Here is a 23,074-nt window from a genome sequence, read left to right on the forward strand (position 1 = left end):
TGCGTTTCTCTTAACACTGACACCCTTTAAAGTGTCTCTGAAAATGAAAATAAATGTGCAAACTGTTGCTTAGAATAAACAGTAGTGATATGAAGTGGTGAATGTATACGTTATCAAAACAGATTTTGCAGTTGCTAGTATATGTTTCTGCGTGATAGGAATTAATGATCATATTCATATCCATGGGGAGGATAGAAAAGAAGCACAAAAGACTGGACAGAAAAACATCAGAAAATAGGAGGAACCCAGAAAACACAGACGGGAAAGCAGACGGTAAAATAAAGGAGAAGAATATCATATTTCTTTGTTTCAGAAACTGCAATCTGAAAGCTCTCAGATTATTTTAAAGTCAACGTTGATATATTGAACTGTGAGCTGTGAGCATTAAACAGAAACTCAGAGGGACATGCTGGACTTGAAACAGCACACGGTGACAGTGTGTTTGTTTTCCAGTTTGGCTGATCAGGGATCAGCATCCAAAACCTGACCAAAAGAAAAAAAAACATTTCTTGCAACCTGAAATGGAAACGAAGAAATGCACTCAAATAGTAACGTTTCTTTGGGGGTTGCAGACTAAGAGACAGACATTCATCCAGACCAACAGCAGGAGTGAAGGGGAGGAGGAGGAGGAGGAGGAGGGAGAGGAGGAAGAGGGAGAGGAGGAAGAGGAGGGTACCTTTCTTAAGGATCGCGCAGGGAGAGCTGGAGGAAGGTCGCTGACCTGGTGGTGGAAAGCGTCAAAGTGCATCGACAGGTGTTGCCCTACAGGGGGAGACACAGCAGGACTGACTGAGAGACAACCTCAAACCAGAGAAGAAGAAGAAGAGGAGGAAGAGGAGGAAGAGTAATGGGTTGCGTTCGAATTTTGAGTGAAACTATTCTGAAGTACCTCGTGATGAGAGCTGTTTGAATTCATTAAAGTGTCTCTGAAAATGAGATCGAATGAGCAGTAGTAGCAGTCGTTATATAATCATTTTTGGTTTCATTACGCGTTTGCATTTGTCGGCCACAGTAGATTTAATCAAACAATGAACTGCTGCTAAATCCAAGCAGCTCATTAACATTACGGCCCGTCTACACTGCACGCATAAAAAAATCTTGAAGCTGGGCGTGTCTGAAGCTTGGCGATTTTTTGCGAGCAACGCGACCAACAACCAATCACATGAATCTCCCGCCCCCGACATACAAAGCAATAGCAATGTTAAAACGAAGTAAACTGGATATAAACTCTCCAAACAGGCGAAAACCTACCAGTTTCACCCACTGTCTCTGCCACCTCCCTCCATGCCTGGTTTCTCCGGTTTGTATCCTGGTAAATAGTTCTGGTCGTAAAGAACCCGGTGATTTGCTACCGTAATATCTCGTTTGGAATATGAGGAAATGAACTGCGGTCTGGCTCTCCCAGCTTGCACGCGGTTTGATTGGCTGCGCTTGCACTGGCGGGATTTACATAAACTGGATTTGATTGGCTGATGCCAAGCATCGAGCATCAAAAGTTGAACATTGTTCAACTTTTGATGCCGATAGATGCTCGTGATGCTTGCAAAGCCATGCCATGCTACCCACAATGCAGTTCGGCGAAGATTAAAAATCTTCTACGTCACCCCATTCAAGTGAGTGGGCGAAGCGTTGAAAGCATTTTTCGATGCCTTTAGTGTAGACAGGCCGTTAGAGTGAAACATTTTTCCTCCAAGAGTTGCGACACTTCCTGTTTCTGACGGAGAACAGGGGAAGTCTGTCGAGAATCTTGGAGCTTTATCTACATCCTCCGACTTAAATAGGACGTCTCGTTCACTCGAGGGTGGACGGAGAGGACGGAGAGGACGGAGAGGAAGGGAAGAGAGAGTCAGCAGGAAAAGTGTGTGTGAAGGAGGGAGTGTGTGAGTGTGTGAAGGAGGGAGGTTGTTTCTCAATGTCAAGGATGCTTCCTTGGGAGCACATGTCTTCCGAGTCACTTGCTTCAGAAGCAAGGCAAGAATCCTTCCTAGCCTCGGAAAACAAAGAATGGTGGAATAGGCTATCAGGTGTGCGTCATATGAGAGGCCCCGCCTTAAATGGAGCGCGATTTCCGCCAAAGATTTGGAAATTGGTCCGTGCGCAAAGCATTGTGGGGATTTTAAGACCGCGGAGGATACAAATGTGCAGCCTCGAAATGTCTCGCTACGAAGGACGCCGGCTTTGGTAGAATTCCAAGTATGCTGGACATTGGAACAGTCCTTCTGTGGGACTCGATGACTTAGCATCCTTGAAATAGTGGCTCTTGAGCAGCCTTCCTCGACATTGAGAAACACCCGGAGTGTGTGAAGGAGGGAGTGTGTGAAGGAGGGAGTGTGTGAAGGGGAACTTTTTTCATCCTTTTCCAAGCTCTCAACAATACATTTATATTGTGCTGGAAAGGGAAACATACATTTGACTGTCCTCGGCTTAAACAAGACACTTTTTACATTTTGTTTAAAGCTTTAGAATGAGCTAAGACATTCATATGTCAGTATTTCTTTCTACTTAACACACACACACACACACACACACACACACACACACACACACACACACACACACACACACACACACACACACACACACACACACACACACACACACACACACACACACACACACACACACACACACACACACACACACACACACACACACACACACACACACACACACACACACACACACACACACACACACACACACACACACACAGTGAGAGGGTCGTACCATGTGGCAGGTTGCGGGGGGGAACGGGAGGCGCCATGACGCCAACGTGAGCCGAGAGGAAAGGGAGGACGTCTCTCGTGCCGCTGTCCAAACTCCAGCTACTGGGGGTGGTGAGGACTGGAGGAGAATCAACATCTATTTATTTATTTCATATTTTATTCAATATGCTCCTTAGATAACTTTTTATTTTATTTGTTTGATTATTTTCTCCTCATAGCATTGTGAAGCACCTTGAGATGACGTTGTTTTAAAATATGCTTTATAAATTAAATGTATTATTATTTATTTCATCAAACCTTGGTAAAACGAAATGTTAGTTGTAACCAGAAAGTCGCCATATTTGTTTCCTTTTTTTATTACTGCCACATTTTATTCCATTTAACTCCAGTCTATTTCTTTGTAAAAACTATATATTTTATTATTTATAATATTTTTTTAATGTTATTAAAGTTTTCTTAAAATAGTTCTCTTATCTCCGTTTTTACTTTTATGTATGCACCATGACACCAAGTCAAATTCCTCGCACGTGTCAACCGGAGGTGGCGATAGACCTTTTCGCTGCCTGTCATTTTGACGGACAGGATCGATCGACATTTCCGTCAAAATCCATTCCTACCCGTCGGTCTGTACACGACTCTGACGAGGGGCGCACGCTCGTGAACTGTTAGCACCGTGTTACCCATGCTCACTGCACCTCGAGGGAGCACGCGCGGCGTAAACTCTCCCTGACATTTCAATGATTTATTCTGCAAAGTTAGGTTTGGAAACGATATCATTTATCAATTTGGCGGGCATGCATAACACGGCATAACACCAGAGCCTCGCTGCGGGGAAGCTTTGGCGCTGTTCCGAGTTGGTTCTAATCCGTCAAAATGACGGACTGCTTTCAGATTTTTCCGTTATTGTTTGTTCGGTTAACGCGACCACTGGTGTCAACCTACCTGGTAATAAACCTGTTTCTAAATCTGAATCTGATATGTGTACCCCTGGTGGGCTAATTATGCTGAATAGTGTGTCGATTAGAAGACTCAAAACTTTCGCTCATAGATTGAATTGATTCAACATCCTCAATGTACTTTAAAAAACATCCAAAAATTGTCCAAATCAGCCAAGCCATTTCTTAGCTATCGTCTGCATAATATGCTAACTAATACAAATTAATGCAACTTCAGCCAATTGTATATCTTTCTCTTGTTTTTCTGTCTGCGCTCTCACGCAAAATGAAATGTTAGTTTTAACCAGAAAGTGTCTGTATTTCTACCCCTGGTGGGATGAGCATGCTGAATTTTGTGTTGATTTGAAAGTCTTAGAAGATTCAAAACTCAGATTCAAAGATGAAATTGATTAAACATCCTCAATATACTTTTTTTTAAAAGCACCAAAATGTTCCAAATCGGCCAAGCCATTATTTAGCTATTCTCTGTATATGCTAACTAATGCTAATTCATGCAACTAATGCCATTTGTATATCTTTCTCCTCCTGTTTGTCTGACGGTCCTCTCACCTTTCTCGGCCACAGAGAGGTTTGGGTCGCTGCAGGGTTTGCACGGTCCGATCATCACCTGGTGGAACAAAGCCCTCTGGAGGTTCGTAGGCTGAAAGAGACATAAATCATGTTAAGATTTAAGGTTTTTTAAATGTCCTTGCAACACACCGTACATATTTAAATAACATATTGTAATGCAAGGTATTCCAAGTAGCAGACATAAAAAGGAGTTGATTCTGATTCTGATTCAGATAATGACTTAACACTTAAAAACCTTCAATGCATCTTGAAGTCACTCCCTGGCCTCCTACCTGTCCGTTCTCGATGTTTGAGTACATGGCGCTGCTCGGCCGGTCTCTGTGAGGCGGCAGCAGCATCAACATCTCTCTGTTGTGTCGATATTTGTCCGGAAGAGAAGGAGAGCCCACTGCAGACACAAGAGATTTGATTTATTTCTAACGTGTAAAACAATAATTGTTAGACAAATCTCACTGGTCCCCGGCTTGAGCTTGAATCTCAGGATCCATGTATCTGTGATTCTCTCCAGAATGGAAGGAGTCATCACATACAGAGCATCAACTAGTTCCTGAACAGTGTCCTTCACATGCTGATATCCAAGAGAGGGAGTTCCACAGTCACAAGATGGAGGAATAGAAAGCAGTATTCAATGTTTACTTCAGATTAGCTCCACGTCAGAAATGATCATGCTTGTCACATGTCTCTCTCCATAGAGGCTGAATCATTCCGGGAAAAGATTGTCCCACTCTTGACCTAACAATCAACATCGTCAATTAACTACAGGGGTCCCTCAGAGCTCTGTTCTTGGTCCCCTCCTCTTCTCCTTGTACACAAACTCGCTCGGATCAGTCATTAGCCCGCATGGTTTTTCATACCACTGCTACGCTGACGACACCCAATTAGTTCTGTCCTTTCCCCGCTCAGAGACCCAGGTCGTCGCACGCATCTTTGCTTGTCTAGCAGACATCTCTCAGTGGATGTCTGCTCATCACCTCAAGCTCAACCTTGACAAGACTGAACTGCTTTTCCTTCAGGGAAAAGATTGTCCCACTCTTAACCTAACAATCAACATCGGCCCCTCTGTTGTTTCCCCGACTCAGACTGCAAGGAATCTGGGTGTGATCCTAGATAACAAACTGTCCTTCACTGCAAACATCTCTGCTACAACCCGCTGCTGCAGATACACTCTTTACAACATCAGGAGGATACGTCCCCAGCTGACCCAGAAAGAGACGCAGGTTCTGGTTCAGGCTCTCGTCATCTCACGCCTAGACTACTGCAACTCCCTCCTGGCTGGTCTGCCTGTATGTGCCATCTGACCTCTACAGCTCATCCAGAATGCAGCGGCTCGTCTGGTCTTCAACCTTCCTGAATGTTCCCACACCACGCCGCTCCTCCGCTCCCTTCACTGGTTTCCAGTAACTGCTAGAATCCACTTCAAGACTCTGGTACCTGCGTACCATGCTGTGAATGGATCTGGCCCTTCCTACATCCAGGACATGGTTAAACCGTACACCCCAGCACGTGCACTCCGCTCTGCATCGGCCAAACAGCTCTCTGCACCCGCACTGCGAGGGGGACCCAAGTTCCCATCAGCAGAAACACGTGGGTTTGCTATCCTGGCTCCAAAATGGTGGAATGAGCTCCCCATTGAAATCAGGACAGCAGAAAGCTTACACATCTTCTTCAGACTGAAAACTCATCTCTTTAGACTCCACTTCCAGAGATAGAATTACTAACAAAGCACTTATATACTAATAAAGGGCTGGCTTATCTAAAGCCAGTTGAGTGGCACTTGAAATGTTTGGCTCTATGAAACCTGATGTACTTATATATCATGTTCACAGCTACAGTTGATACCTTTGTTAGCATGTTACTCTGATATTGGAAGAGGACATTGACTATTTTCCCAACAGATAATAAAAAATAAAAATAAATAAAAATGAAATGAAACATGAGAATGATGATACTGTACTAACTTCTAAGTGTCAAATTGATAAACAAAAATATGACTGACTTAGAAATTATGTATACAAAAAAAGATCTAGTTACACATCTGAAAACAGGTGGGAAGAAGTTTACGCTTATTTAATCCCACCCCTTCTCCCAAAAACTAAATTATTATTATATATATTAATTTTTTTCTGAAGAAAATACATTTCTTATTGAAAAATAAACAAACATAAAAACAACAAATAAATAAACAAATACATGAAAGAGTTAAAGGGTAATCAAGAAAATATGAAATAACAAGCCAAATAAATAAATAATTCAATTTAAAGTAAAGAATTAAGAAATACATGGGTCTAAAACAGATTTTATATCTATTGATTACCTCTGATGGTGGAGGGGGCGGAGTTTATCATCTGAGAGGGAGCAGAGTGGGTGGAGCTTAGGCTGGAGGAGGAGGGGCTTGCCTGGAACGAGGAAGTTGTGATGATTAGTAAATACAAACTATAAATATCTGCAGAAATATGTCCTAAAACCAGAAGTCAGATATTGTACTTGAGTAAAAGTAGAAGTACTCAGATCTTGTACTTGGAGAAAAGTAGAAGTACTCAGATCAAGTACTTCAGTAAAAGTAGAAGTACTCAGATCAAGTACTTGAGTAAAAGTAGAAGTACTCAGATCTTGTACTTGAGTAAAAGTAGAAGTACTCAGATCAAGTACTTGAGTAAAAGTAGAAGTACCCAGATCTTGTACTTGATTAAAAGTAGAAGTACTCGGATCAAGTACTTCAGTAAAAGTAGAAGTACTCAGATCAAGTACTTGAGTAAAAGTAGAAGTACTCAGATCTGGTACTTGAGTAAAAGTAGTAGTACTCAGATCTTGTACTTGAGTAAAAGTAGAAGTACTCAGATCTAGTACTTGAGTAAAAGTAGAAGTACTCAGATCTTGTACTTGAGTAAAAGTAGAAGTACTCAGATCGGGTACTTGAGTAAAAGTAGAAGTACTCGGATCTTGTACTTGAGTAAAAGTAGAAGTACTCAGATCTGGTACTTGAGTAAAAGTAGAAGTACTCAGATATCAACATTGTGCATAAGTACAGTAGCTGAGTAAATCTACTTAGTTACTTCCCACCTCTGTCGATACATATATAACATTTTTTTAGTCAATATTAGAAGTTATTTTGCCTGTTTTTTATTTGAACCCAGGCACTAAGAGATGTTTTAATCGACTAACTACTTTTTCATTTGTATTTCATGTAACGCATTTGTTAACTTTGTTCTCTTAGACTTCATTGCTGCAGTAATGATACCTCCAATGTCTTTACTTAATTCTTAAAGATGGTCAGCCGCTCAGGTGTTGCTCAAGTAAAGTACAAGTACCTTAAAGTTGTACTTGAGTAAATCTACTTGCTCTCACCTGCATGCGGTAGAAGTCCTCAGGATGCTCCAGGATCAAAAGGCTGCCCACCGTCTCACTGGAGGAGGGGGAGGAGAGAGAGGAGGGGGGGCGCACAGCTGTCAGAACAGCTATGGGACTGCAGGGAGGGAGGGAGGAATACAAAGGAAGAGCAAGAATCCATGCAGAGGACAATGGCCAACAAAAAAGCCAAAAAACAGCGAAAACATGCAGAGAGAGACGAGGTGAGGAGATTCAGCCATGCGTAATGTGGGAGGATGGGAGAAGAGACAGAAAGAGAAAGAGAGAGACAAGAAGATGGTAGAATATCAGAAAGTGTGACGTGTGCAGCAGATGGTAGAAAACACACAGTGAGGAAAGAGAGTGGTGCAGGAATGAGTCCTAAAACTCCGACCTGTCCTCATCTGTTCTATTTATCTGAAAGCGTTTTTGGTTGTTATCCTGAAATGAGGTCCGTGGAGAAACGTGAAGTCATGTGACCGTGCTGTAGTTCCTTTATAGCCCAACATTAGCCACCTTTAGCTTAGCGGTGGTGACGTGAAGTCATGTGACCGTGCTGTAGTTCCTTTATAGCCCAACATTAGCCTCCTTTAGCTTAGCGGTGGTGACGTGAAGTCATGTGACCGTGCTGTAGTTCCTTTATAGCCCAACATTAGCTTCCTTTAGCTTAGCGGTGGTGACGTGAAGTCATGTGACCGTGCTGTAGTTCCTTTATAGCCCAACATTAGCCTCCTTTAGCTTAGCGGTGGTGACGTGAAGTCATGTGACCGTGCTGTAGTTCCTTTATAGCCCAACATTAGCCACCATTAGCTTAGCGGTGGTGACGTGAAGTCATGAGACCGTGCTGTAGTTCCTTTATAGCCCAACATTAGCCACCTCTAGCTTAGCGGTGGTGACGTGAAGTCATGTGACCGTGCTGTAGTTCCTTTATAGCCCAACATTAGCCACCATTAGCTTAGCGGTGGTGACGTGAAGTCATGTGACCGTGCTGTAGTTCCTTTATAGCCCAACATCAGCCACCTTTAGCTTAGCGGTGGGGACGTGAAGTCATGTGACCGTGCTGTAGTTCCTTTATAGCCCAACATTAGCCACCTTTAGCTTAGCGGTGGTGACGTGAAGTCATGTGACCGTGCTGTAGTTCCTTTATAGCCCAACATGAGCTTTTTACTTCAGAAATCATAAAGTGGTGTTGATACGTGGAGATTATCCTGCTGAACTAAACGTGTAAATATCATAAACATTAGTTTGACATAGAGATTATTTTCTGCAATAATCCAGAATCACAGATAGAGATGCTGCCTTAAAAGTCATAATAAAAAACTACGTCATCCCTGCATCACTCTCTGGTGGAAAGACGGATGGAATCAGTGATTGTAAAGAAAGATGGAGAACATGGTGAGAGGACGATGTGTGTGTTTTGACTTTGAATTGTGATGATGAAGTCTCACTGGAGGATGAAGATAATTGTGTGTGTGTTTTATTTCGAGTCATGAGTTTAGTTTTCTCTATGCTGTACACATAAAACACTTCTTCACTTATTTGTGGGTTTACTTTTTAATTATATGTGTATTCTGATGTGTGTGTGAGTGTGTGTGTGTGTGTGTGTGTGTGTGTGTGTGTGTGTGTGTGTGTGTGTGTGTGTGTGTGTGTGTGTGTGTGTGTGTGTGTGTGTGTGTGTGTGTGTGTGTGTGTGTGTGTGTGTGTGTGTGTGTGTGTGTGTGTGTGTGTGTGTGTGTGTGTGTGTGTGTGTGTGTGTGTGTGTGTGTGTGTGTGTGTGTGTGTGTGTGTGTGTGTGTGTGTCTGACCTGTGTCGGTGCATCAGTTTGAAGCTCTCGGGGCTCATGATCCCTCGGGGGGTGTTTGCTCCGGATCCAGATTTCTCTAAACCAGGAAGACCCTGCAACGTGACGTAGAAACACTGAGTATTCACACATCACCCAAATACAAGTACACATAACTGTAAGTATCATTTGATGATAATACTTTTCTATTTTCACTTGAGGAACATTTTGAATGCAGGACTTTTACTATAACAGAGTATTCCTACACTCTGGTACTTCTACTTTTACTCAAGTACAAGATCTGAGTACTTCTACTTTTACTCAAGTACAAGATCTGAGTACTTCTACTTTTACTAAAGTACAAGACCTGAGTACTTCTACTTTTACTCAAGTACAAGATCTGAGTACTTCTACTTTCACTCAAGTACAAGACCTGAGTACTTCTACTTTTACTCAAGTACAAGATCTGAGTACTTCTACTTTTACTCAAGTACAAGATCTGAGTACTTCTACTTTTACTCAAGTACAAGATCTGAGTACTTCTACTTTCACTCAAGTACAAGACCTGAGTACTTCTACTTTTACTCAAGTACAATATCTGAGTACTTCTACTTTTACTCAAGTACAATATCTGAGTACTTCTACTTTCACTCAAGTACAAGACCTGAGTACTTCTACTTTTACTCAAGTACAAGATCTGAGTACTTCTACTTTTATTCAAGTACAATATCTGAGTACTTCTACTTTCACTCAAGTACAAGACCTGAGTACTTCTACTTTTACTCAAGTACAAGATCTGAGTACTTCTACTTTTACTCAAGTACAATATCTGAGTACTTCTACTTTCACTCAAGTACAAGACCTGAGTACTTCTACTTTTACTCAAGTACAAGACCTGAGTACTTCTACTTTCACTCAAGTACAAGACCTGAGTACTTCTACTTTTACTCAAGATCTGAGTACTTCTACTTTTACTAAAGTACAAGATCTGAGTACTTCTACTTTTACTCAAGAACAAGATCTGAGTACTTCTACTTTTACTCAAGAACAAGATCTGAGTACTTCTACTTTTACTCAAGAACAAGATCTGAGTACTTCTACTTTTACTCAAGAACAAGATCTGAGTACTTCTACTTTTACTCAAGAACAAGAACAAGAGTATTATATGATATATAATTATTATATTAAATGCAGTTTATGTTCCAACTCACTTGGCAGAGGCTGCTTCTCATCATCTGGAACTGATCGATCAGCTTTTTGTGCAGGGGACGCATTTCTGGGTGCACCAGTTTCTCGTGCACCGCCAGGCCGACCCCCAGGATGTGAACCTGAGGGGAAATATATCAAATATCAGTGGGAAATACTCATCTATATTATCATGTGTTGTTAGACATGCTCATGAGTTTCATCCTTCAGTCTCTCTAAAGAGACCTTTGCACACATGTCTGTCTGCAGCATGTTGTTGTTGTTATTGACGGTCTTGTAACATGTGATTGGAAAAGGTCCACAGGTATAGTGCTGTATGGGAGGCGTGTGGCGCAGTGGCTAGTGCGTTGGTGTTGGGATCAGGGGGTCACAGGTTCAAACCCCACTGCAGTCAGCATGTCGTTGTGTCCCTGAGACACTTCACCCCAAAGTGCTCCTGTGGGGATTGCCCACTTTGCATAAAAGCGTCTAACATGTGATGTAAACTAAAAAGAAGTTTATAAAACCTGTGAGATTCTGTTATTCTTTAGACACACACACTCTTGGTCGCTTGACACAAGTATTCTGTCTCTTATACTGCTGAACAACAATATCATAATTCCTTCAGTCAGCAGTGTGTCTGGGTTTCTATCTTCTTATATGTCTTGAGTTTCTAAGGTTTCGGATCCATGACACTTTCATTCTGCAAAAAGATCATTTGTAATCCTTTAACACTCTCCTACCTATATTTACTTCCTTTCAGTGTCCACAGGCTTACTTTATTATATATATATATATTTATAAAACGGACAAGTCAAAACAAGCAATCTGATTGGTTCTTAGCCGTGATATACTGAGCGTATACCATGGGTAGAATTGTAAGTTACTTTTCACAACAAGTCAGTATCCCTCCGCGTCTACGAAAAACAGTATACCGAACCACGCCCCTTAGCTGTGATATAATGAGCATATACCACGGCCTGTCGTGAGCTATTGCTTAAATATATATATACACAGTGGAGGAAATAAGTATTTGATCTCTTGCTCATTTTGTTAATGCACCCACTTAGAAAGAAATGAACAGTCTATCATTGTAATGGTCGGTTTATCTGACTAATGAGAGAGAGAATATCAAAAGGAAAATCCAAATATAAAAGATAACTATGTGTTTGCATTTAACTGTGGGACATGAGTATTTGATTTAATGTCAATTTCTGGATTTTCTTGTTGATATTCTTTCTCACTGTTAAAATAAACCTACCATTAAAATGATAGACTGTTCATTTCTTTGTAAGTGGGCAAACTAACAAAATCAGCAAGGGATCAAACGTGTATTTCCTCCGCTGTATTTAAAGCCTTTGGACAATAAAAAGGAAGAACATAAGTACAGGAGAGTTTTTAGAAAAGTATAAACTCTCCTGTACGTATATTTACTTCCTTTCAGTGACCAAAGCCTTACTTTATATGCATTGTATTTCCTTTATTCCTCACAGCATGAATTGAGCCCTGACTTCACGATCTATCCAAAGTGCCGTGAGTACAGTTGAGTGTGTTAAACGTTCACCTGCTCCTGCATCAGGTCTTTGAGCTGTGTGATCTTCTCGGTGTCTTCAGGATGGCTGGTGATGTACTCCTTATCAAAGAAAGCCTGGCGATAAAGGAAAGAACACGCAGCTTTAAAACTTTATCACGGAACTCATAAACGGTTCATTCACCTTTAATATTGGGGCACGAATGCTATTGCTAATAGAAGTACTGGCTTAGCCCCACCATGAACAATGATGTTAAAGTTAGCAAAATAAAGTCCGCCAACTCGCGCGGAGTAAATCACACAGACAGCAGTTAGTCAGATTGATTTCAGTAGCCTCTTGTCTGGAAATACCGAAGACTAGAAACGGTTTTGAAAACTTTTGTCACGTAGTGATCGTCTTCTCAATAGAACATCTTTGATAATGTCTTCTGGCCAATCAGAATCAAGATAACAGCGTGGTGTTGCTACAGGAAGTCCTGACGGAGAATACTTTTGCTGTAGTACATCTCTATAGACATCCATACAACATTACGTGTTGATAGAAATCAACGCGTAATGAAATAAGATCCCACGGTTTGATGAGTGATAGGTGTTGAGCATCAGTTTGCACGGACTACTTGAAAGCAGATTTGTCTCTTGGCGTAAAGAAGTGGAATTCTTTGCCGAATGATTTAAAGGCTGGAAGAACATTTTTATGTTTAAGAAAATGTATAAAGAAAGGGTAATTAGACAGTATGAAGTTGGCTTTTGATTGTGTTCTGGTTTTATGTTTCAGTATTTGTAAGAACTGAGACTGAAATAATTCTGCTTTGATTTGACTTTTTTATGGTTATTTCATTTTTGTTTTTGTTTAAGAAGGGGCAGGTAAAATAAGACTTTCTTCTCCCTGCTCATTTCCACCATGCGCTATAAAAACATAAAAACAACCAGTATAAGTGAACATGTTTTGTTTTAAAAGAACTGCCATTTGTGGAATAAACAAATAAACAAATAAATACATTTTCATTATAAATTCTAAATCCATTCTAACCTGTGGATCGGGGGATGAAACAAAAACATGTTCTTACAGATCTTGACTCTTCCACTAAAGAGTCTTTGTACCCAAATATAGCGACACACTTCCATCAAAGCTTTCACTGTGAACCATGTTATGTTTTCTATGTAAAAATAATAATACTCTTTGACCTGAGGAATATATTTGATGCTGATCTGAAATGTTCTCTCCTTTTAGACTTTTTATTTCAAAAGTTTCAAAGATAAAATAATATATAGGATTTAGAAAGACTATCCTGGCAAAACCTGTTCTTATAACGTATTTTTTAAATCTTACTTGAAAACCAATTGTTCCACAGATATACAGTGTATATTTTTGAAGGAATTTAGAAAGATGATCCTGTTTTTAAGTCATAATCAGAAGAGAAAAATAATTTAAGATCAGAGTTTATTCTCACTTTCGTGTTTCTGTTAGCATGTGCTATCACAGGTTTAAGATAAGAAGTGCTTCATTGATACCAAGTTGGGAAACGTTTGTGTTGCAGCCGCATAAAAAGACATGGCATTGTACATCAAAAATTAAAAGACTAGAAATAAACAATCCAAAATGTCAACATCTCAATAGCAATAACACAGCATTAACAAAAGTAGAAAATAAACATGTTGAATTAACACCATCTTAAAAACACTGATAACCTGAGCTAAAGTCAGAGGTGGGAAGTAGTGGAGTACAAATACTTTGTTACTGTACTTCAGTACATGTTTCTGGTATCAGTACTTTACTCCACTACTTATTTTTTTTTACTTTGACTTCTTACACTTTTCACACAAATACCTGTACTTTCTACTTCTTACATGTTGAACTCAAATACCTGAACTTTCTACTTCTTACATGTTGAACTCAAATACCTGTACTTTCTACTTCTTACATGTTGAACCCAAATACCTGTACTTTCTACTTCTTACATGTTGAACTCAAATACCTGTACTTTCTACTTCTTACATGTTGAACTCAAATACCTGTACTTTCTACTTCTTACATGTTGAACACAAATACCTGTACTTTCTACTTCTTACATGTTGAACACAAATACCTGTACTTTCTACTTCTTAGATGTTGAACACTAATACCTGTACTTTCTACTTCTTACATGTTGAACACAAATACCTGTACTTTCTACTTCTCACATGTTGAACACAAATACCTGTACTTTCTACTTCTTACATGTTGAACTCAAATACCTGTACTTTCTACTTCTTACATGTTGAACTCAAATACCTGTACTTTCTACTTCTTACATGTTGAACACAAATACCTGTACTTTCTACTTCTCACATGTTGAACACAAATACCTGTACTTTCTACTTCTTACATGTTGAACTCAAATACCTGTACTTTCTACTTCTTACATGTTGAACACAAATACCTGTACTTTCTACTTCTCACATGTTGAACTCAAATACCTGTACTTTCTACTTCTTACATGTTGAACTCAAATACCTGTACTTTCTACTTCTTACATGTTGAACTCAAATACCTGTACTTTCTACTTCTTACATGTTGAACACAAATACCTGTACTTTCTACTTCTCACATGTTGAACACAAATACCTGTACTTTCTACTTCTCTCATGTTGAACTCAAATACCTGTACTTTCTACTTCTTACATGTTGAACACAAATACCTGTACTTTCTACTTCTTACATGTTGAACTCAAATACCTGTACTTTCTACTTCTTACATGTTGAACACAAATACCTGTACTTTCTACTTCTCACATGTTGAACTCAAATACCTGTACTTTCTACTTCTTACATGTTGAACACAAATACCTGTACTTTCTACTTCTTACATGTTGAACACAAATACCTGTACTTTCTACTTCTTACATGTTGAACACAAATACCTGTACTTTCTACTTCTTACATGTTGAACTCAAATACCTGTACTTTCTACTTCTTACATGTTGAACACAAATACCTGTACTTTCTACTTCTTACATGTTGAACACAAATACCTGTACTTTCTACTTCTTACATGTTGAACTCAAATACCTGTACTTTCTACTTCTTACATGTTGAACACAAATACCTGTACTTTCTACTTCTTACATGTTGAACCCAAATACCTGTACTTTCTACTTCTTACATGTTGAACTCAAATACCTGTACTTTCTACTTCTTACATGTTGAACTCAAATACCTGTACTTTCTACTTCTTACATGTTGAACTCAAATACCTGTACTTTCTACTTCTTACATGTTGAACTCAAATACCTGTACTTTCTACTTCTCACATGTTGAACTCAAATACCTGTACTTTCTACTTCTCACATGTTGAACTCAAATACCTGTACTTTCTACTTCTTACATGTTGAACCCAAATACCTGTACTTTCTACTTCTCACATGTTGAACACAAATACCTGTACTTTCTACTTCTTACATGTTGAACACAAATACCTGTACTTTCTACTTCTTACATGTTGAACACAAATACCTGTACTTTCTACTTCTTACATGTTGAACTCAAATACCTGTACTTTCTACTTCTTACATGTTGAACTCAAATACCTGTACTTTCTACTTCTCACATGTTGAACTCAAATACCTGTACTTTCTACTTCTCACATGTTGAACTCAAATACCTGTACTTTCTACTTCTTACATGTTGAACCCAAATACCTGTACTTTCTACTTCTCACATGTTGAACCCAAATACCTGTACTTTCTACTTCTTACATGTTGAACACAAATACCTGTACTTTCTACTTCTCACATGTTGAACTCAAATACCTGTACTTTCTACTTCTCACATGTTGAACACAAATACCTGTACTTTCTACTTCTTACATGTTGAACACAAATACCTGTACTTTCTACTTCTCACATGTTGAACTCAAATACCTGTACTTTCTACTTCTTACATGTTGAACTCAAATACCTGTACTTTCTACTTCTTACATGTTGAACACAAATACCTGTACTTTCTACTTCTTATATGTTGAACTCAAATACCTGTACTTTCTACTTCTTACATGTTGAACTCAAATACCTGTACTTTCTACTTCTTACATGTTGAACTCAAATACCTGTACTTTCTACTTCTTACATGTTGAACTCAAATACCTGTACTTTCTACTTCTTACATGTTGAACTCAAATACCTGTACTTTCTACTTCTTACATGTTGAACTCAAATACCTGTACTTTCTACTTCTCTCATTTCCCAAACAGGCTGGTTCCTTTAGTCTGAATGTGTGTTTGGTGGCGTGATCATTATTATTTAGAGTCATTGCGTGCCTATTGATTTGAACACGATCCGTGTATCCATCATTTCCTGGTCTTCTCTAAAGAAGAGGGACCAATGGAAACGTTGTCATGTTGCCGTTGGTCACCATGGAAACATTCATTAGCTAACAATGACATTATTGTTCTATTAATATAAAGGGAGGTCAGGTACTCTTTAAAACAGCTGCTAGTTATGGGTACTTTTTACTGAAGTACATTTCAAAGCCTCTTTACTTTGACTTGAGTAAAGAAGTTTAGTACTTCTACTTTCACCAGAGTATTTTAAACACGAGTATCTGTACTTCTCCTTGAGTAAAGGATGTATGTACTAAAGGGTTGTTATCTGACCTCTTGGTAGCGGGCGATGCCTCCGTTCACGGCGGCGTCGATCACCCCGTTCAGAGTCATGCTCAGCAGGTTGATGTTCCCGTGGAGCTGCTTGTGTTGGTACTGACTGATCAGAGTCCGCAGCTCCTGGTTCTTATTCTCCACCACAGAGAGGGCGTTCTCCAGTGGACTCACCTCCACCTGAGAGGCAGAACCACAGGAGGAACCATCAACACACACCGAGAGCAAGGCAAGGCAGGTTTAGGAAAGACACTAAAAGCATAAAACACATTAGAAACATTAAAAAGCAAAGATAATAAAACATGAATAACACAGGTACACGAATAAACGTTACAGTGCAGTGTGAGATGTGAATAGTTCAATTAAAAGCAAATAAAGAAAAGTCTTCAGCCTGGATTTAAAAGTGGGGCGCCAGGGTATGGCTGGGGTAGGCTACACCCATACCAAGAAATGGCTTAGCCCCACCATGAACAATGATGTTAAAGTAAGCTAAATAAAGTCCGCCAACTCGCGCGGAGTAAATCACACAGACAGCAGTTAGTCAGATTGATTTCAGTAGCCACTTGTCTGGAAATACAGAAGACTAGAAACGGTTTTGAAAACTTTTGTCAGGTAGTGATCGTCTTCTCAATAGAACATCTTTGATAATGTCTTCTGGCCAATCAGAATCGAGATAACGGCGTGGTGTTGTTGCAGGAAGTCCCGACGGAGAATACTTTTTCTGTAGTGCATCTCTATATACATCGATACAACATTACGTGCTGATAGAAATCAACACGTAATGAAATAAGACCCCACGGTTTGATGATTGATAGGTGTGTGGGCTGTCTTTCATTTTGACACACAGAACAATGTGGGCTATCCACCCTTATCCACAAAGTAAAGTAACTCACAGCCTCTTCCCTCTTCTCTCTGTGAGGAGCAGCAGGTTCAGCTTTCAGAACAAAGTAACACAAAACTAAAATGGCATTCATTTTTTTAAATATGTCGTGGAGTAATAGATTTATTTATGTTTCTTCTCAAGAGAGCACCAGAATGTGTATTTTATGTTAATATTTCAAAAAATCTCCTGGGGGACAATCCCCCCAGACCCCCCTGCAGGGGTTGGGTTTTCAGCATGTCAACTCTTTCACCTGTGGGGAAATTGCAGGATTGGCTCCAGGTCGCCCTTTTTATTTACTACAATACAAATGTGCCTTTTTATTTCATACAGTTCAATTTGGATTGAGACAGGGAAATAATCTAAACCTCACGCGTGGCGTTTCGCTGTCAAGGGGAGCGTGTGTGTAATTACATTACAAATACTGACTTGAACCCCCCCACTGTACGGGTTAGCCCTACCATAGATTACCCAACACAAATACTCTGGCGCCGCCAAAAGTATTGAGAGTCACAGCGGACCTGCAGGTTTCTGGGAGTTTGTTCCTGATGGAAATATCTCGAACCATATTCTCACATTCCTCTACCCCTAGTCTTCCCGTGAAATGATAGTTCTTTTGACACTTTTCTAACCTTCTTTTATTCCTTTCATTTCCTGCAGCATGTGTAGTGTGGTGTCTCTGTGTGAGGCCTGCTAGTTCAACCTGTTTATTGCAAGGAGATGTGCTCCAGGTTATCTTTGTGTTGTGATTACTTTAGTCACTTTCTTTTATAAGAGAGTTGTTCTTAGTTTATTCATCTTAAGTTTGCTTTGTAAACCGGCTGCCTTCTTCTTTTTTACGAACAATTAAACATTATCAACTAAGTTGCCGAATCAGTTTCCTCTCTCTTTCTTTTCTATCCCGGTTATTTTTATATTTTGCTACTTCCCTCTGTCCCCAGTGCCTCTCAAAGTGTGGTCCGTGAGCGCCCTCTAGTGGTCCGTGAGTATATTGGTAAAATTTCACATTTGAAATAAATAAATGTATTTAAGTTTTCCACACTCTCCCGGGAATATCTACGCAATGGAGCGAGCTTAAGTTTCACTTTCGATTCCATGATATAGCCCAGCGAGACACCTTCGTCACTCATGTTGCCACTTGTTTGTACCATTTTCAGGCGATTTGTAATCTGTTCTAGAAAAAAAATGTGTTTTTGGATATTTGTGGAGTTAGGTGGTCCGCGATAGTTTTTTTATAGGTTAAGTGGTCTTTGGTATGAAAAAGTTTGAGAAATACTGACCTAGACCAGGAGGGAACGTAACAGTGGAAATGTTTCTACCGTTTAGAGTGAAGATGTTTTTACTCACCAGCTCCCTCTTCTCCACCTCGAACCAGCGTGAGATCCCGGGCAGAGGGTGAGTCAGGATCAGAGTCGTCCTCTCGATCCAGAGACTCTGAAACACAACGAGAAGTCAGACAGGAAGTCCTAAATCCACACTCAGGAGATTTATCCAGTGTTTTATGCAATAAATGTCTCCTAAAGGTGGAACGAGCTGCACCTCGGCCAATAAAATACATTCACAATGATTTAAAAAGGTTTAAGAAAGGTTTGTCTAATTAAAAGTTAATGCTCTTGCATTCTTGCACACTTATTGGGTTCATATTAAAGCATTTTAAAGAGGCCCTATTCTGCTTTTTGGGGGTTTCCCTCCCCTGTAGTGTGTCCTATAGGTTTTAGTGCATGTAAATGGTCTGCAAAGGCTGAAACCTGCATTTTCTATCCATAAGTGTCTTTTCCCCGCTCACCTTGAACTCGTTGTCTCTGTCCTTGGAGCCTTTGTGGAAGGGCCGATCGTATCTGAAGCGCAGCACGTTGTTGACCCGGTAGAAGCTCTTGATGCGGTCGGGGACGCGGTCCATCTGCAGCACGCCCAGGCTGTCCGGCACCGCAGACACAGCGTAGATCTGCAGGTCTGAGGTCAGAGTCAAGGGATATCTAAAGGAAAGGAGGCACTGTGGAAGAAAAACAGGGTCTGACAGGTCTAGTTTTAAATGGATATTTCTCGCACCAAACAAATGTCATGTTCTATGTGTGTTTGCACGGATCTTCTACTTCAAGTACGTGCCTCCTTTACATTAGCCTCCTTTAGCTTAGCCGTGGTGACGTGAAGTCATGTGACCGTGCTGTAGTTCCTTTATAGCCCAACATTAGCCATCTTTAGCTTAGCGGTGGTGACGTGAAGTCATGTGACCGTGCTGTAGTTCCTTTATAGCCCAACATTAGCCACCTTTAGCTTAGCGGTGGTGACGTGAAGTCATGTGACCGTGCTGTAGTTCCTTTACAGCCCAACATTAGCCTCCTTTAGCTTAGCGGTGGTGACGTGAAGTCATGTGACCGTGTTGTAGTTCCTTTACAGCCCAACATTAGCCACCTTTAGCTTAGCGGTGGTGACGTGAAGTCATGTGACCGTGCTGTAGTTCCTTTATAGCCCAACATTAGCCACCTTTAGCTTAGCGGTGGTGACGTGAAGTCATGTGACCGTGCTGTAGTTCCTTTATAGCCCAACATTAGCGTCCTTTAGCTTAGCGGTGGTGACGTGAAGTCATGTGACCGTGCTGTAGTTCCTTTATAGCCCAACATTAGCGTCCTTTAGCTTAGCGGTGGTGACGTGAAGTCATGTGAAATAAGGTGTTTTAAAATGTTCAAAACCATATTTTTTACAGTAGGCAAAGTACGTAAGTAAAGAGTATGGAGATTTGACAGATCAATAATCACTCATTGATCCTGCAGACTGAAGGATACACTGGGCGTCACACTGCAGGATGGCCTCGTCCGGTTGGTTGGGATGCTGCATCGCAATGGCTTGTGGGAATTCTCCCAGCATTCTTTGCTGGAAGGCCTCTAGCCTCTCGTAGTCATGTCCGCGACAAACAAACTCTTTGTTCTGGTGCGGAGGAATCAAAATGCTCAAATCAGAAAACAGCTCTGCTCATCTAGCAAGCTAGAAAACTATTTTAAAGGGACAGTGTGGATTATACTTCAGGTTTGTATGAGGTACTTCTCCATATTATATGCAGTTTGTAGAAACAGACAGGATTACCAGCAGGAAGCTAAGCAAAGCACTGCTGTGGAAGTGAAGACACTATCTACATCAGTTTAAATACACGCTGCATTTATAGCATTATCTGCACTTAACCTTGCTATCCTTTTAAGGCTTCTCTCCAAACACCTTTATAGATTTGAACTTGCATTGGTAAGCATTTAGAAGAAGCTACAACGAGACTAGAAGATGCACTTTCAAACTCACTCTGAGGAAGAAGGGGAACTTCCTGCCGTAGAATCCGACCCGGAAAAACTCCGGCTCCAGACGCTGCTGCTCCATAATGTTGTCATAGTACGCTGCCTCCATTTTCTAAACACACACACACACACACACACACACACGCACACACACACACACACACACACACACACACACACACACACACAACAGAAGATATATTAATAATGTCTTACAGATATATGAGGAGTGTGTTGATGCTGATTAAAAAGAATAAAAGCTCACCCGTATCCAGCTGAGACTCTGGTAGTCGTACAGAGTTTCATATTGGAAGGCCAGCTCCCTGCACAGAGGGATACCAAACTCCCAACACTGCACACACACACACACACACACACACACACACACACACACACACACACACACACACACACACACACACACACACACACACACACACACACACACACACACACACACACACACACACACACACACACACACACACACACACACACACACACACACACACACACACACACACACACACACACACACACACACACACTTAATCAGTACCAACAAAAAATGAACATTGTGAGGTGCAGGAACAAGTCCTAAAACCCTGATTTTACTCAGCAATTTAGCACTTCCTGTTCCCTAGTATGAAAGTCAATGGGTCCCTGAATGTGGTTTTGGTTGTTAGCCTGATATAAGGTATGACGTTTGTATTTTGTTTTTGTCTTTGCTTTGTACAGCCCTTTGAGGCTTTTTTGTGTGATTTGGGGCTTTCATACATTTTGATTTGATTTGAGTTAATATCTATGTGTGTGTGTTCTTGTTTCCTCCCCTCCTCACCTTGCCCTTGTTGAAGTAGTGGACGACCTTCCTGCAGAGCCCTTCCTTACGATGCCACTCCGTCTGAGCGGGATAATGCAGGAAGTCCTTCAGAGGACGCTCGTCCCAGTGCAGCAGCTCCCAGTAGAGAAGCAGCGTGAACCCAGCCTCTGTGGAGAGACAGACATACTTCACTTTGTGTGTGTGTGTGTGTGTGTGTGTGTGTGTGTGTGTGTGTGTGTGTGTGTGTGTGTGTGTGTGTGTGTGTGTGTGTGTGTGTGTGTGTGTGTGTGTGTGTGTGTGTGTGTGTGTGTGTGTGTGTGTGTGTGTGTGTGTGTGTGTGTGTGTGTGTGTGTGTGTGTGTGTGTGTGTGTGTGTGTTTATTCTCCATCCTGGACGACATTACGGACAAATACGGACCGCTGGTGTTCCAGTCACTGCGTGCAAAATATCTTATATTTTGAACACACACACTATGCAATGAACTCATGAAATGCAATATCCAAATGATGTAAAATGCATTCAGTAACTTGGATTTAATGCCATCAGTTATATACAGAATGCGTTTGATTTGAGATGTTTGAACGGAGAAATATATATATATAACTGTTATTACATTTCGTTATGGCTGGGTCCATTTCTGTTTGTGTGTGTGTGTGACCTCATATTACTGTCCTTGTGGGGACCTACATCTGTTTACACAGTCACGTGTGGGGACTCACCTCCCTTATGGGGACAAAATGAAGGTCCCCATAAGGGGAATCATTAATTTTAGGGTGAAGACTTGGTTAGGGTTAGGGTACGTCTCCAGGAAATGCATGTAAGTCAATGTAATGTCCCATGAAGTAATGTAAACATGGTGTGTGTGTGTGTGTGTGTGTGTGTGTGTGTGTGTGTGTGTGTGTGTGTGTGTGTGTGTGTGTGTGTGTGTGTGTGTGTGTGTGTGTGTGTGTGTGTGTGTGTGTGTGTGTGTCTCTCACCCGTGTAGTTCTCTGCCTGCAGATGCATGTCACACAGCTTGTGGATGTAACGGATGTACATCTCCTCCTTGTTGATGTCCGACTTGTAGAAATTCTGCGGAGATGCAAAAGACAGAGAAGCGTTTTGCAAATATAGAATACTCTGAATCAAATGTTGGGAATTAAATCTCCATATCTCCAGCATAGAGATGTTTTTAATAAACACTTAAGGGGTTACAGGGAGATTCAGAAGGTTTGTGAGTGAAATATGAATCTTACCAGGAGGTTTACAGTGCAGCCGATCTTCTTGTTTTCCGTCTCATCTCCCTTCATGCAGTCTCTGAAGACAAAATAGAAACGTTTAAATAATAGCGAGTAGTCTCTGGAACTCAATATGCTTTCTTAATATTCA

The 23,074-nt window shown here is 40.7% G+C and overlaps 1 protein-coding gene and 1 long non-coding RNA gene across 3 annotated transcripts in view; one reads left to right on the forward strand and one right to left on the reverse strand.

Moving 5' to 3' along the window:
* Nucleotides 1-21,879, forward strand: part of LOC307041074 — a 28,920-nt gene extending 7,041 nt beyond the window's left edge. The window contains exons 2-3 of one of the 2 annotated variants that reach the window (XR_013808677.1): nucleotides 4,247-4,313; nucleotides 21,744-21,879. This is a non-coding gene — a long non-coding RNA (uncharacterized lncRNA). Of the gene's footprint in view, nucleotides 1-4,246; nucleotides 4,314-21,740 lie in introns of both variants that reach the window. The other variant, XR_013808678.1, reaches the window with a different exon arrangement.
* The window catches only part of LOC307041071 (dedicator of cytokinesis protein 3-like), a 234,822-nt gene that overhangs the window by 1,745 nt on the left and 210,003 nt on the right, over nucleotides 1-23,074 (reverse strand). The window contains exons 36-52 of the mRNA XM_079684411.1: nucleotides 22,942-23,002; nucleotides 22,684-22,777; nucleotides 21,725-21,873; nucleotides 21,152-21,238; nucleotides 20,894-20,998; nucleotides 20,389-20,530; nucleotides 19,392-19,558; nucleotides 18,953-19,039; nucleotides 16,726-16,905; nucleotides 12,128-12,211; nucleotides 10,590-10,706; nucleotides 9,403-9,494; nucleotides 7,598-7,655; nucleotides 6,567-6,648; nucleotides 4,525-4,640; nucleotides 4,232-4,322; nucleotides 677-762 (exon numbers count right to left, since the gene is read on the reverse strand). Coding sequence (XP_079540537.1) covers nucleotides 677-762; nucleotides 4,232-4,322; nucleotides 4,525-4,640; nucleotides 6,567-6,648; nucleotides 7,598-7,655; nucleotides 9,403-9,494; nucleotides 10,590-10,706; nucleotides 12,128-12,211; nucleotides 16,726-16,905; nucleotides 18,953-19,039; nucleotides 19,392-19,558; nucleotides 20,389-20,530; nucleotides 20,894-20,998; nucleotides 21,152-21,238; nucleotides 21,725-21,873; nucleotides 22,684-22,777; nucleotides 22,942-23,002 — 1,798 coding nt within the window. The remainder of the gene's footprint in view (nucleotides 1-676; nucleotides 763-4,231; nucleotides 4,323-4,524; nucleotides 4,641-6,566; nucleotides 6,649-7,597; nucleotides 7,656-9,402; nucleotides 9,495-10,589; nucleotides 10,707-12,127; nucleotides 12,212-16,725; nucleotides 16,906-18,952; nucleotides 19,040-19,391; nucleotides 19,559-20,388; nucleotides 20,531-20,893; nucleotides 20,999-21,151; nucleotides 21,239-21,724; nucleotides 21,874-22,683; nucleotides 22,778-22,941; nucleotides 23,003-23,074) is intronic.

The sequence above is a fragment of the Notothenia rossii genome, assembly GCF_949606895.1.
Source record: "Notothenia rossii genome assembly, chromosome: 5".
NCBI lineage: Eukaryota > Metazoa > Chordata > Actinopteri > Perciformes > Nototheniidae > Notothenia > Notothenia rossii.